Below are 15,605 nucleotides of genomic sequence, written 5' to 3'. Positions count from 1 at the left end.
CTTCCTCTTCAAGTGTTTGCGATGAAGTCCGCTGTGAAGTCTTTACATGAGGCTGGCCCAATCAAGCTGTCACTAGTACAATCACCGTGGCACAAAAATTAATTCATTCATGCAACTGTGAGTTACATGGCTCCAAAAATGGTTTTCAATGCAAAACAAATCATTTATTAAGGTGGAAACTTGGGCTAGTTGGAAAGCGTTTGAAATCATTTTGCTGGCGCTTAATGAGCACACGAGACAAAGAACACAAATACACAGGACAGACGCTAGTCTTCAACTGCCATTTATTCAAAAAACATTCAATATAAGACATCTCAAAATGCTGACACTTACACACGCGCAGTAGCAACGCCATGTTTCAGGAACAACATTTTTCTTGATAGACTGAAAAGGCATGTGTTTATTGGATGTATCAGCCGAGGACAAAAAAATAAATTCTCGGTTATCAATCGGCGCACTCTAAACTTGTCAAAAGGGGTAGTGCCATGAATGCCTTCCGCGCTGCTCTCAATAAGTCGTGCGAGCATTGCATCACCGAAAGTGTGACACTGCAAAAGCTTCGCTTAGAGAACGCCGGGTTTCCAGAGGAAACTGTGCCATCTGCTGCGGAAAAGCTGTTGAAAAAGGAGAGAACTGGGAGGCAACAAAACCGTGAACACCCCCAACGACGGACTCAACTTGTGGCTATGCCGTATGTGCACAACGTGTCGCACCATCTAAAAAAGGTGGCGAAAAGGTGTGGCGATGATCTTGTATTGACTGCCCCGAAGAAACTTGTACGCTTGTGCCTGCTCGTAAACGGCGAGGCAACGAAGCCAATGTGCACTACGAACCACCAAAACAAGTTCGCACCATGCAAAATCGGCATTGTCTATAAAATCCCGCTAACTTGTGGCAAGGCTTATACTGGGCAATCAGGAAGATGTATAAATGAGCGGCTGAGAGGGCATCGCTTGGCAACGTAATCCATATTGGCGGGGGGGAATCTCCCTGCGCACTGCAAATGCTGTCTTATCGAACGGTACCCTGTACCTTGCACACCAATCTTCCAAGATACAAGCATTCTAGGTACAATAAAAACACAATCGGAACGCGAAATTTTCGATGCTACGTGCATTGATAAAGAAGATTCGAAATGCGTCAGCACCCCGTCTGTCAATCTATCAAGAAATGTTCCTGAAACGTGGCGTTGCTACAGCGCGTGTGTGTCAGCATTTTGAGATGTCTTATACTGAATGTTTTTCAAATAAACGGCAGTTGAAGACTAGCGTCCTGTGTATTTGTGTTCTTTGTCTCGTGTGTTCGCTAAGCACTAGCAAAATGATTTTAAACTAATCATTTTCATCAAAGAATCAAAATGCTCAGTAGACAAGCTCACAGCCTTTTTAAAGGAGTATAGACACCTAATTTTGGTGGCATGTTTTCTTTACAATGATGCGGAAGATACTACTATGCATGAATCACCATGTGATATTTGCCTACGACTGCTAAATAATTTATAATTAAATTTTTTCTGTCATGCTGTTTCAGTTTGTGGTTTATGAGGGTTTAATGTGCCAAGGCAACTCAGGCTATGAGAGACGCCGTAGTGAAGGGCTCCAGAAATTTCGACCACCTGGGGTTCTTTAACGTGCACTGACATCTCACAGCACACGGGCCTCTAGAATTTCGCCTCCATCGAAATTCGACCACCATGGCCAGAATCGAACCCGCGTCTTCCGACTAGCAGCCGAGTGCCATAACCACTACGCCACCGTGGCAGCCTTGCTGTTTCGGATTCAGTTTCAACAGCTGAATGATGACTGTGACGTCGAAGAGTGCTTTTATGTCACCTGAGGCATGGAAAAACGTTCATATAATTGCTGTTTCATCGTTTTAATTTACTGCAGTACTGAAGCCATCCTTCAAGAGCCGGAATGACAACGAAAGTGGTAGCAGTGACTATATTGCAGTTTTTTGATGTCCCACGTGACCTGTAAGCACATGTTGACCATCACAGTGCTCATTCGGCTTGAAAACGAAAACGAAACAGCACGAGAAAGAAATGCAATTATAAGTTATTTAGTAATCGTAGGAGAATACCAGGTGGTAATCGATGTATAATAATGCCTTACACATCATTACAAACAAGAAAACGATCACCAAAAAGTTAGGTGTCTAAACTCCTTTAAGCCAACGGTTATCTCCAACCACCCAGCTATTCTCCATTCTCTGCAAATTATTTTGTCACAAGTATCAGGCAAAGATTAAGCAATACAGCTTGACATGAGAGATGACATAACAAGTATCACTTTAAAGCTACAAGTCTGCATAAAAAATGAATAAATTAATGTTGCATTATGATTGAACCGCAGAAAAGGAACGAAGTAGCATGTAATTCATCACCCTGTTAACTGCACTAGCACATCACATTAAGATTAGTGTTGCAAACAAGCACACAGCGGCCGATCCTCAGGGGAGAACTGCATTCTTGTGTGCTTAGCACAAATATGATCTTTACCATATGACTTGTGTAGAAGCAGAAACTGCTGCTCCGTCTGTGTTGGTGTTTCTGCTTTATTTATCTGTGCCCTGCCTGCTCAATTCTACTGATAATATTTGTTTTTCTTTTCGCACGCAACATATGCATTTATATATTGTTTATATGAAAATATCACTGCCGTGCAGGGTTAGAATTTATTCAAGAGACTAAGTAATTTCCTCCCCAAAGTTCTCTGCTGTGGGGAATACCTGCGCATCAACTAACAAACAACAGACTAAAAGCAAAAAATATATGCTATAGCCTGCTGAAACCTATTAGGGGAAATAACAAATTACCTGCTGCACTTTCAGCTGTGCAGAATATGTTAGGCTATTTCAGCTGTTATTTTCATCTGTAATCTTTGAAGCTAAGCAGCAAATCTAGATCAGAAATTCCTCAGTGCAGTGTACGCTTGTGCTAAGCTTGCCCTGTAATTTTCCTAATGTAAAGGTAAAACTGCGAGGGTTTATGGATTCCGACTAGAGGCTCCCTTAAAGAGTCACCATCATGAGCATCAAATGGTTCGGCATTCAGGATCATCTCTGATGCAAGGTCTTCCCCTTTCCTTAACAGGTGTAGCTTGCATGCAGCGAGAAACTGCTTGTTCTCACAGAGCTGGGCAATGTCTTCTATGTCTTCCACCTGCAGAACAGAAAGAAATGAGAAAAAACAAAGCGAGCAAATTTGTGCTCAATACAGGGTGCGGCACGTACATCACATAGCCAGTCTGTACTGCATAGATGTAGCCAGTTGTTTTTACAGCAACAGTTGTATGGGCATAATTTGGCGAAACTAAGTCGGTGGTGGCACGTTGTTTGCACTCTCCCCGTACCTCCCCCTCCGACTCCTTTCCTTGACTGCATCTGTCATCCCAGACGCTTGCCTTATAAGTATAGATGAGCGACCTTACATAGCTGCATAGCGCATGACTAACCTCCGACACCCATAACCCTACCCCCCCACCCCGACACCTCATGACTTACCTACTCCAACACTCAGCAAACACTAAAGCTTGACACAAATGCAACAGACATTCCACACGTGTACCAAGAGCAACTAAACACTCTTATTGCATCAGCACAATGGTAGATGTCTGGTAAATTTTTCAGGACACACTGCCAGGACAAATCCTAACACCAGGTACTGTGAACGAACTTGGTATCATGAGTAAAATGAAATGTGCATTGCATGATTACTCAAGGCATCCATTTCCTTTTGCACAGACAGCTACTCCTGAACACATTTCCCTTCACAATTTTCATTTCCCATTTTTCGTTAGCATGCAAAGCACATTACTATGTCTTCATTTAAAACCAAATAAGAGATGTAAACATTACGTCAGAAGCAGGTATGAGGTATACCTGCTGGGCACCAGGAAGTGCTTGAAATGAGTCTGTTGTGAACGGACAGAGCTGGCTGTCCTGGACTTGAACACACCGGTGTGCAGTGTAGTCTATGCGACTGCCTTCTTGGCCGTACATGTGCCGCACACTGTACGTAAGGCGAGATGTGTTTGCCTGCCATGTGTGGCTGCATGTGGCCTTCTTGCCTGGCGGCTCAATGTAGAAGCGACTCCAGAACTGAATGGCTTCCGATAGGCTCAGACCAATCTCTTTCAGGAACAATGAAAAGATGAACTGCAAGGAGCGAAAAAGGGATCCCAGGTTACCTTGTCGTCAAGAGCAAATGCGTGCAGAAAATGCTCTGCAATGCGTAAATTGGAGAACCACCAACTCTGCAACATCTTGCAATGTTCGAGAGAGCTTAGCCACACTATGTCTGACATTATTCGTATAACTTCCAGCTCTAACATAGTAGCTTCAATCCCAAAACTTTGGAGGCACCTTACTGAACTGCCAGCTAGCGTGATGGTGGAAATTTTTAATGATGATAATATGCCAAATCTTCAACACTTTTTAAGCAACAAAACTTTTATAACTGCGAAAACAATGCGATGTCACTGGCAGGGCGAAACTGAGCACTGAAAAGTGACAATTTCTAACTTCACCAACCTTAGCAACTACTTACGTTTCTCTACACTACAGCTCACTCTTCTGGTGAACCGGTCTAACCCTGTAAATAATTAGGAGTAATCTAAACAATGCAAAACAGTGTAAGCAAGATTTCCTCATGAACCTATATCATAAACAGCACCCCATGAGCAAACAGGCCTCCTGGATTCGTAATACACCACCTATGACATGTGAAATTACTTGCACGCAAACTGCTTGTCAGGCCAAAGCTCGAATATGCACCTCCCATCTGCCACCCACATATTTTACTAATGTAACTGAATACGAGCAAAACCGTGTAGGCAGAATTATTCATTCCGCTTACTAATTTAATACCAGCGTAACCTCTGAAAATTAAATTCAAACTTTTCTGCCCCTGAATTCATTGCCATACAACAAATCTTTGCTGGCGTCATACGGCATTTAACAGTTCAATCAGTCAACCTCCCCACATAGCTCCAACGTGATGCATACTTTCGTGGCCTGTGCATCCCTTTCAGATCCTTGACCATGTACTGCAATAACTGCAATCTCTGCCAGCTCCTTTTAATGCTGAATGAATTTGAAGGTTGCTCCTCAAGACTTCTCGCTCACCACAGAAAATTTCCAAAAAGTGCTCACACCTTGAACTGGGCTAGGAATGAAAAGAATGTGCTTAGGAAGCTCTGTCAACACAGAGCTGTATATGCTACATACAGTATACAGCTGAATTCTTGATGCGAGTTCAAGACCCCTCTTCTGAAGTGTGGAGTTGCTACTACGCATGCCACCAGTCCAAACTTTTCTGAGCTCGAATTTCACTGAAGGGCAGAACAATCCTACATTTTGCACAGAAGTTTGTTTAGTGTCATTCAATTCATTCATCAGCATCTCCAGACAATCACCCCACATTGATCCTCAGGAGGCATATTGACGAGTGGTTAACATTTCATACCTGTGCATAGCAGTTAGGAGGAAGCAGAATAAAGCATAAAGATGCTATTGGTGTTTTTAGTAAGCTGATCAATGAGCCATTTGGAAGTTGGAAGAAAAAAGAGAAGTGAGACTAAAATTTCTGGCAAGCTTTATTGTAAAGATCACTTCTCAACCGATATGGGTGCGGTTTAAATCACTGTAGTACTTGGCCAAAAGCATTTTTTTGGTATTGCTTCCACTGCAGTGGAAGTTTGTTACCATATTTTTCCCTCCTGGAGGTTTTAACAAGCAGGACAAGCAGGTCACTAGTGCCTATTTTATGCTATGATGCAATGACAGTGAGTATAAAAGGGGTGTTAATTTTGCAAGAAAAAGAAATGAATGCTAACTCAACCAGCCAGGGAAGCAGCAGTGATGTGCACCACTCCCACTACAACTAATGCACCAAAAGTATATCACGATCACGGCTTTGTGACCGCAAAGACTTTCGCCTAAGTATGCTGAGCAATGGCTTCAGTCCTTCTCCTAATAAGCCACCAATGATGTTCCAGTGCTGTTGACTCACCCTCTCATCATGAGGCAGTCGCTTTTCTTTTTTCAAAGTGGAGTACAATGTGGACATGCAGGGTGGGAAGTAAGTTGCCTGACTGTCCACATCACTAGCCTTGAGTGTGCCACCCACAGCCAGGGATCCTTGGAGGGCTTGGAAAGCATCCTATAAGCCACACAACAACATCTGTGCCTTAGGAGCTACATTTTGCTAATAATATTTACAACTAGTTCAGAGTTTTCATCACAACTACACAATACCATAGGCACTGATTTAGCTCACCAAAGCTTTTTGAGTTACGACACACACCAGTCATGCTCAAGGTACAACAGGAAATCTGGTTACAACTTTGTACTTAACTGTCCATATAGTATATGTACACAATCTTGCCACTTACTTTTAAGGACGTGCGCAGTTCAGCCATCCTCTCGTCTTGATGCAATATCCGGAATTTACTTGATTGCTTGAAGTGTGCAGCACTTTGCTCGCACACATCATGGAACATACCGGCCAGAAAAAGCGGGAGATGATGCTCTCTGATGAAGGCCTCTCCTGCTCGAAGGATGACCCGGCGACTACTCACCAGGGACAAAGCATGCTCAAAGGGCACTGGAATACAAGAATAACACCACTTGATTTCTGAAAGTGCGATACATACCAAACACTGCTTTGTTTAAGAGCTTCCCACTTATTCCTCACAGTGACACAAAACTAACATTCAAATGTCAACAACAGCATGTTATTAGCTTGCCTTTCACCTCTTTTGCTTCATAGCCTTATGATTTAGACTACACAGTATAGTTTTTTGTTACCAATTGTGGCACAAAACGTCAAGGTTAAGACAAATGCACAGGCAACTTTTGAACATGGGCCGATATTTGCCCCAAAGTATTCAACAGCAAATATTATTCATCATCATCACCATTATGTAAGGTGGATATAAGACATGAAAAATAGGCACAAAACACCACGCAAAGTAGTTTTTACTACAGGCAACAAAAATGATGATTAGAAGCAACAGGGCACAAGGTAGGTGCTACACTTTTTAGACAATTACATTCTCTGACTGAATCAAAGGGAGCATGCTATAAATTATTCTAACTATCTGAAAATGGTTTGAAGTATTTGAACAGTGTTCAAATAACTGAAACAAAAAAAAACACAAACTTCTACAAAAAGAGTGGCCAAAATGGCCCACACCAAAGCCACATAGTAGCATGTTGCCATGGCCTCCATGGCTGGTTGAGTCAGCAGGGCTCAGCCATATCCAACCCCTGACACTGCGGCTCATAGCTCACGCTCCTCCCGTCTGTTGAGATGTGGTGATAGTTCATTTGCTGTTATTGGCAGGAAGAAAAGGTAACTTCTGACTGAAAAGGAATTTCTGACTTCCTGTTGCATCCCCTAGTAGAGATCAGCGTCATTTCTTGTCACACCAATAGCTATTCATGAATTACAGCTCTTAGATCATTGTGTTAAGGATGATCCGTATGGGATGATTTTTCCAATGGAATGACAAACTCAGTCTGGCGACGTTTTTCAGTGGCTGGCGGAAAACTAATTGTTCATTGTCGATCTGCCCGCGCTAGATGTCTTGGCTGTGTGGTCAGCCGCTCGCTGCAAGCGGTCAATGTAGGCATCAGAGTGAGGAACAACCACATATTCTACTGCATTCAACTTCCGCCCACCTCTTCTGCCTCTACCAGCAGGCCAAAGTGAATGTGGTGATGAAAGTGGTGTGAATCATGTACGGTAGGGAGTCTCAAAATTGTGTTTGCATGCTAAATGCAAGCATTTAGTGGGACGTTGCATTGTATGTCACATTTGCACCATTAGTTCAATGGAGGAAAATGCAGATGCAACCATTACACCAGTCATAGCACCGCCATCTAGTTTTTACAAACTGAACCATTCTTATCAACAAACTGACATCTCTTGATAGGTCTAGGAGCTTCCGAATCGCCAAACAAAATAACAAATAGGGGAAATTTATCGTCTGTCCTGTTTGTTATAGGCAACATAAGATGAGGCGAAAGCCCTATGAACCATTTACAGCCACAAGTTGCACTAAAAAACGCAGTAAAAAGATTAACTGACTTAGACGCGAGGGCACCGGCATGCCGCTTGCCTGCACTTGCTGCGCAAAGTTTGTCGTGCAAGTTTGTGCCATGTAGGTTGGCCATTATAGCGCTGCATCTCATGGCATTACAGCACATTGAGCTACAGCAAGTGCTTCAATGTTTTCACTAGCATATCGCAAGTTGTATACAGTATTCGTAAAAATACGAATCTAATACCCATTAAACACAAATCAAATACTCATACAAATCTTATATTCATATTCAATTTGGAAACAAAGAAGCACTATTCATTTTTGATTTAGTTTTAAAATAATACTGTTCACCACTTCTGCTTAAAGGACTATAGACACCTAATTTTAGTTGCATGTTTTCTCCTCTGTAATGATGTGTAAGAGATTAGGCATGGATCATCACATGGTATTCACCTACGACCACTAAAAAATTCATAATTGAATTACCTCTCTCATGTTGTTTTGGTTTCATCAATCGAACGATAGATGTGACATCAAAGGTGGTTTCAGATCACATGAGACTCTGGAAACTGGAATATAATATCTGATATGTAGCTTTAATTCATTACACTGTTTAAGCCATCTTGGTTCACGAGCTTGAATGACAACAAACGACATTTCAGCCTTTTTTCATGCCTCACATGACCTAAAGTCTCTTCAGGCGTCACAGCCATCATTGAATAGTTGAAACAAAAAGCATCAAGAAGGAATTCAATTAGTAATAATTTAGCAAGCAGCAAGAGAGGAATACAAAGGGGCAATCCATATATACTAACGTCTCAAGCATTGTTTCAAAGAAGAAATACACAAGCAAATATTAAGTGTCTATAGTCATTTAAGAAGGCTAGTGACTGCAGACAACATAACAATGAAAACAGAATGGTAAGTGACAAAAATGACAATTAGAAGCACTTCAGAGGATATGCTCCAGAAAAAATATTTCTTGTTAATATTTGTGCTAGGTTACTAAAATTTCACAGTTCAGAGATTGTTGTCAGTCATCTTTAAATCCAGTATTGTTGATTTTTGCCTATGTTGCTTGGTTTAATTGTTGCAAGCCATGCATTTGAAATATAAGGTGTTTTTGTGCACCTATTTGTTGCTAGTATATGCACATATGACTGCTCAGAGAAATATCTAATTTTGCTCACTACGATTCCTTTTATACAATGAGAAAAAATTAGCCATGTGTAAAATTTTTGAATTTTTCAAAAATATGTATATTCAAAATAAATAAATAACAAATTTGACTCTCATTACGCTCCATAAATTACAATAAAAAATATTATTGCATTCTCATATATTAAGCCCTATCCATAACAAAATGATTGCGATGCGAAGTGAGCAACTGAAATAATGTCATGCACAAGCATTGAGGTTGCACAAAAATGATAAATGAAAAAAAATGAATCGCAAGTGATTTGAAGAGGCAGTGGCAATGCAGCTTTGAGGACATAAAAAAAAGAGTTTTGAATTTATTTCTAGGCTGCAAACCTTCCGGGGGATGCGCCTGAAACAAGATTGGCTTTCTTTACCTGCATGCAGCACTGCAATGGCAGGAATTGCCTCCATTTAAATTTTTTGCCGCCGTGAAAGTAGCTGTGTTCATTTCTTGGTCACTTGATGTGTTACATCGGAGGTTTTAGTAATTTCGCGTCAATATTCGGCGCTGGCATTGTTGGACGTGAAAGAGAACAGCTTGCACATAATAAAACAAGCAATAGTCAACAATGAAATTTTTCAACAATAACTGCATGTTTTCCACCCACATGCCCCTTTAAAAAGGTGACTGCAGAGCAGAATTTTTCAGGATTATTCATGGCAACAACTGAATTGGGGAGTTTGCTCTGTGAAAGCTCGGAACACAAAACACATAACTGACAACACAACTCAATTTCTCAACCAATCAAAACCCACTATGTCACATTGCGTTAATCACTCACCACTGACACAGAATTCTTTAGATTCAATAATCTGGCTCCAGCTTTCCAAGACAGCTGTAAGAACCTTCACGAGTGTCCTCAAGACCTCCTGAAACCGCCGACTTATCCTGCACTTAAGGAGTTCCTTGGAGTCCGAGAGTCCATGCTCCAGGATTTCTCTACGTTCCTCCCAGTTCAGTGCTTCAAAGCGACAGAGGAAAAGCATGGACTCTGCTTTAGCTATGGTGTTGAAAGCAGATCCGAATGGGCACAGCAATGACCTGCAGTGAAAACAACAGACCATTGCAGAGCACACATTATAAACAATGACCAGTTTGCGACTCTTGATCAGTACACTAAATAAATGAAAGTGGGAAAAATTGCATTTCAATGTTCCTGGTACTACAGTGGCCACAGCACACGTTTACATGCAGCGTATAGAACAAAACTGCGCCTTGCAAAGTGTAAATATAGATAGTTATATTGAGTTTAAAGGGGCTCTGAAACACCTTCCGAAGAGAGCACATGAACTTGCTCAATCACTCCACTGTGTTGTCATGAAAACCTGAGTCAAATAATGCACTTCTACATGCAGCAGAGGACCCACAATCAAGCCCTAAAGTTGGCGAGCACTTCCCGGCGACTTTTTCATGCTCGCACCCTCCTTCGTCGCTTGCACCTGCGTATACAAGTTGAGAGGTGGGTATTGGCTAGATTCTCTCATACGTCAGGCAGATACCGTTGCCGCAGCCAATAAGCCATGTAGCTCAAGCAGGTCAGGAAGCTCCGTTCTCAGAGGCAGGGCCGGCGCAAGAGCGCCGACCTTCCAGCCTGCAATACGTGACAAGAGGAGAGGGAAAGGCGAAGACGCTGAAATTTAAAATTTGGCCACAGATAACTCAGCTTCTAGAAAGCGCATTAAAAAATTCTTGATGGACAATATTCATGAAGCGGCGTGCTTTAACATCCCAGGCATACTGCAACTTTATTTATTATACCCCCTTTCAGAGCCCCCTTAATGGCGTAAGAGCAATTAAGGCTATGATGCACCGAACACAGGGTTAGAGTGGCTTGTGTTAAAGGGAAAGCTTTTGATACCTATAGATTGCTTAAAATGCTGGCTTCCTTGAGAAATTTAAAAATACATGAAAAATCAACAAGTGCACATTCACCTAAAAGCAACATGGGGTGCAATGAGATGTATTCATTGTAAAATGCTGTAAAATATTTTTTTTTCTTAGTTATTCAAGTTTTATACATGAAATTAAAATGTGGTTTACACTGAGTTCACCACCACATTTTGTCTTGTTTTGTCAGTAAGAAGTTGTGTGTAAGGTGTGTGTGTGTGCAATGCATAGCCGAGCAAGGTGTAACTATGCAGGATTACTTAGTTGCTTTGAGGCCCCAGCTGTATGAGTGAGCCAGAGTACAGCAAGGTGATATAAGTTTAAAGTCTGTCCTTACGCTGTAGTTAAATTCTCTACAAAATACGTCCGATAATTAATTTAGTCTCAGTGGACACGTTCAGGTAGCATTTAAACTCACTAACAGTAGCATACTGAAAACTTTCTTCTGCACGAAGCCTAATTTGTAGGGTATTTGTGACAGCACAAATAATGCATGGACTTCTGTTAGCAGGAAGTGCTGTTGGACGAGTTGATGCATTATAAAGACAATGGGTAGTGCAATTGGGACATGCTCAAGAGAGACAAGAAGGGACAGCTGCAAGCTTTCAACTGAAAATTATTAGAGGCACATAAAAATAAATCACAAGGGCTGCACAGGCACGGAGTGATCTCAGAAAAAAACAAAACAAGAAAACGGGACAGAAAGGAAGGTAGGCATATAAGTAGGGGTTGGATTTTTCTGTTAAAAAAATGATAAAAATACGACAAATTTAGTTTTTCAAATTTGGTTTTAACCGAAAAAGTTCAGTACTGTTGGCATGAAACGCATAGCTAGCTGGTTGTTGCGTACGAGCTACAATCAGTCGAAGTTAAAAATTAACTAGGTAAGTAGTGAAGCCAGGGGTGTTCTGAGACTAATATTGCTGGATGAGCCACACAGTTGTGCGATCTGAGGCATTTTTCTGCTTGTTTACATGCGAAGCAGCACGTCATCGCTGCCTACTAGTTAAGCACTGTTTGTTCACTATCATCACCTGCTTAGAGTGGTTAGTCGGTAAAACAAGTTTATAAATTGCATCTAGGACACTGGCATGGAACCGTGCACGGTAGCCATGAAAAGTACCATATTCGGGCTACCGCAACAATTGAGCCGCATTTTCATAGCTGCTATCAACACGCAGATCACGTGATGCTCCACTCTTTCTCTCGACCCAGCACGACAATACATAGAAAACTCGTCAACCTAGCTCTTAGAAGTTCCTTGGTTTTGGCTGCCGGATGTCTCATTGAACTTGTCTCACTTTTTTATGACGAAAAAAATGCCTGCTACAAACACACCTGTAAGTGCAAAACGAATGGTAAATTATGTTAATTACTGGCAAGAAAACTGTGCATGCTGACAAAAATGCCGAGACTGAATTGAATTGATTTGGCTGTTTGGGAAAGGAAATGGTGCAGTGTCTCACATATCGGCGGACACCTGAACTGCGCCGTAAGGGAAGGGACTCTAAGTGACTTTTGACCACATAAAATTGCCATATTAAATCACTGAATAAAGTCGTTAATTTATTCGTAGGAAATAATATCAGCTGAAGAAAAAAAATGGAACTTGCATTCTGAAATAAAAAAAAAATGAAAAAGTCTGCCAAATTTTCGAAAAATAGAAAAAGAAAAGTCTAACCCCTATATATAAGTATGATTTCAAGAAACAGCCTCTCACTGTCATACTGCACTGTCGTAATGTAGACTGGCACATTACTGGTACTATAATTGTCCTCAGCATCAGTCAGATTGCGTCCACTGTAGGACAACAGCCTCTCCTAATGCCCTCTAATCAGCCCTGTCCTGCACCAGCTGCAGCCACCCTATCCCAGAAAATTTCCTAACCACATCTGCTCACCTGATTTTCAGCCACCTTTGGCCATGTATCCGTCCCATATTACTCAACCTCTGCTCTGCTATTACTGGTGAAATTTTAAAATACAGTGTTTTTTGAAAACTACCATAGTTTGCAATGTAACCGAAAACAACTGTGCTAAATTCTACTTTATTTTGGGCTCAGTTTACTCACCTGAGAAAAAAATGTGACACTCTGTCCTGTGGGGAGCCTTCGATGAGGCATTCATGGCACGTGTCATCTTGTTCAAGCACGTCACGGACAGCGCCAACATTGCCTTCACATCTGGAAATCTTCATCAAGATGGCCAACCTACGATGGCACATTTTGCATAGATGCTCCAGGTCGACATTATACTCTGGATACAGGAGGTAGAACACCATCTGGAAAAGAGCTCCCAATCAGCAAAAAGAAAACATCCGAAATAAGTAGTAAGTTAACAAGTGTGCTTCCTTGAAGCCGAAATGTACTGCAGTTCCCCACTGCTTTTACAATTAAAGAGAATAATTCCAAAATCACTCAGGTGTCCAGAGTCCAGTTATTATTTCTGATTATCGGCACATCAGTGATGTACATGCAAAAAATTGCTTCCAGTGTTCAGTGAAATTGTTAGGATGCACATTTTCCGCATCTGACTTCTTCATGCACTTTCCTTTCAGACGTAAGCAGCAAGCTTTCACTTCCTCTTTTACGCACTGTTCCGCCTAATATGTAATCTTTCTGAAAAAAGGGGGGGTGGGGTAAAGGGGGGCAGTAATTGTCACAGCCCAAGCTTTCAAGTCTTATTTTTAAGTAGGGCCAGGTAATATAGGCACCAGAGAAGCCCGAACCATGTAAGCATTTAAGCTAGAGATGAAAACTAGGTGCTGAAGGGCAAAAACCAGGAACATTGAGTCACCTTTCACTGCTTAGAAACAAACTGAAATTATATTATTAACCGAAAACCGCCAAAACTAGACTCCTTGCTATTTCCCCTATCATGTGGCAGTGCACGATTGGTCATATTAGTGAACACGGTGAGCTCATTCTCTTGGAAGCATGTCATCCTCACGCTCCAAAACTTAAGCTGCTTCTATTCTTTCCCAGTTTAGTGGTGCGAACTTCAATAACGAGAGCTCATGTCAGCTCATGTATTCAGTTGATGTCGTGCGCCTCCAAATAGCATGCGTTTCATCTGCAAAGCAGCATCAATGTCTATGTCGCGAATACGGCCTCAACTGCAGGTCTATTCCCGGTCTTCCGACTGCTACGCCTTCGCAGTATGCGTGTAGACAGGCAAAGACAAGCTGACCTTCAGAAAATGCAGCTTTAGCTTGCCAGCAGCCTGTTGGTGTTGGAATCGCTCGTGTCATACTTTTTTTGTCGCGCTGATCCTTCTTTCTGGGACGGGTTATGGGGACGTGGCAGTTCCTCCAAAAAATGTTGAGCGAAATGCCAGCAATATCAAGATTAGCTTAAATACTTAATAATTGGTTTTTTGGGGGGAAAGGAAACGGCGCAGTATCTGTCTCGTATATCGTTGGACACCTGAACCGCGCCGTAAGGAAAGGGATAAAGGAGGGAATGAAAGAAGAAAGGAAGAGGTAGGTGCCGTAGTGGAGGGCTCCGGAATAATTTCGACCACCTGGGGATCTTTAACGTGCACTGACATCGCACAGCACACGGGCGCCTTAGCGTTTTTCCTCCATAAAAACGCAGCCGCCGCAGTCGGGTTCGAGCTTAAATACGGCAAACCGTATTTAGGCGTCCATGGACATTTCTAGTAAAACACCTAGTCACAACCTTTTAGTCATATGACAAACTCCGCTTTAGAACGGCCAAAGACGTTTCGTTGGAAACCATAGCAAGCAGGAGTTCCACCGCTCACCTCAGTAAGCTTGACAAGCGGCGGCCAAGTTTTTCCCCTCTCACGACTTCACTGTGTTCCAACGCTGCCTTTCCGCCGATTAAAACAGAGCTTCTACATGACTGTTCAGTGCCCATCGAACATCTTTGTAGAATTTATTGCTCGCGCGCCGAGCGAGCGCACGCGACCGCACGTGGCTACAACCTTGGCTTCTGTTGGCAGCAAAGTGGCTGAAGTGCCATAATTTGCTTGCATAGTTTTGGCATAGTTTCGGTTCTTCTTTCTTTTCTGATTCTAGATCAGTGGTGTGAAGCCAAACACATCTCGCACATCACCTCGCATCACCCTGGACGAGGTGGTTCACGACGTCTGACGTGCCTCTTGGTCGCACGCGCGCGCGGCAGCGCCAGAGGAGTACGGATGTCCAGCTTCTAGCTGCGCGCAGCAACGCAGCCTGTTTTAGCGCACGCTACGCTGAAGTCCAGCTTTTCTGTAGCAACGACCTCTAACTTATCACCTGCCGTCAGATATTCGAAACGACGACGGCTCATCTGCTCTGTCATTATTTTTTGCGTACACTCTTGATGAAACACAAGAACACAACGAGCAGTTTTACAACATTCGGACTGCGCCAAGGCGAATGTAGCTGCGGAACTTAAATCGTTCCAACCTTACTGTAGGGCGGGATTTTTTATTCAACTAGCATTTCCTTAGCAGTATGAA

The 15,605-nt window shown here is 42.3% G+C and overlaps 1 protein-coding gene across 1 annotated transcript; it reads right to left on the bottom strand.

Moving 5' to 3' along the window:
- Window positions 1-262: 262 nt before the first annotated feature.
- LOC144111196 (uncharacterized) lies at window positions 263-15,102 on the bottom strand. Its single transcript, XM_077644385.1, has 7 exons — window positions 14,904-15,102; window positions 13,211-13,419; window positions 10,034-10,293; window positions 6,396-6,607; window positions 6,014-6,163; window positions 3,883-4,158; window positions 263-3,163 (listed from the first exon to the last, which is right to left on the bottom strand). The coding sequence occupies exons 2-7, from the start codon at window positions 13,417-13,419 to the stop codon at window positions 2,939-2,941; spliced, it is 1,332 nt and encodes a 443-aa protein (XP_077500511.1). The 5' UTR covers window positions 14,904-15,102; the 3' UTR covers window positions 263-2,938.
- Window positions 15,103-15,605: the final 503 nt, after the last annotated feature.

Source organism: Amblyomma americanum, chromosome 11, assembly GCF_052857255.1.
Source record: "Amblyomma americanum isolate KBUSLIRL-KWMA chromosome 11, ASM5285725v1, whole genome shotgun sequence".
In the NCBI taxonomy this organism is placed as follows: domain Eukaryota; kingdom Metazoa; phylum Arthropoda; class Arachnida; order Ixodida; family Ixodidae; genus Amblyomma; species Amblyomma americanum.
This window is presented reverse-complemented; position numbering and strand designations above follow the sequence as displayed.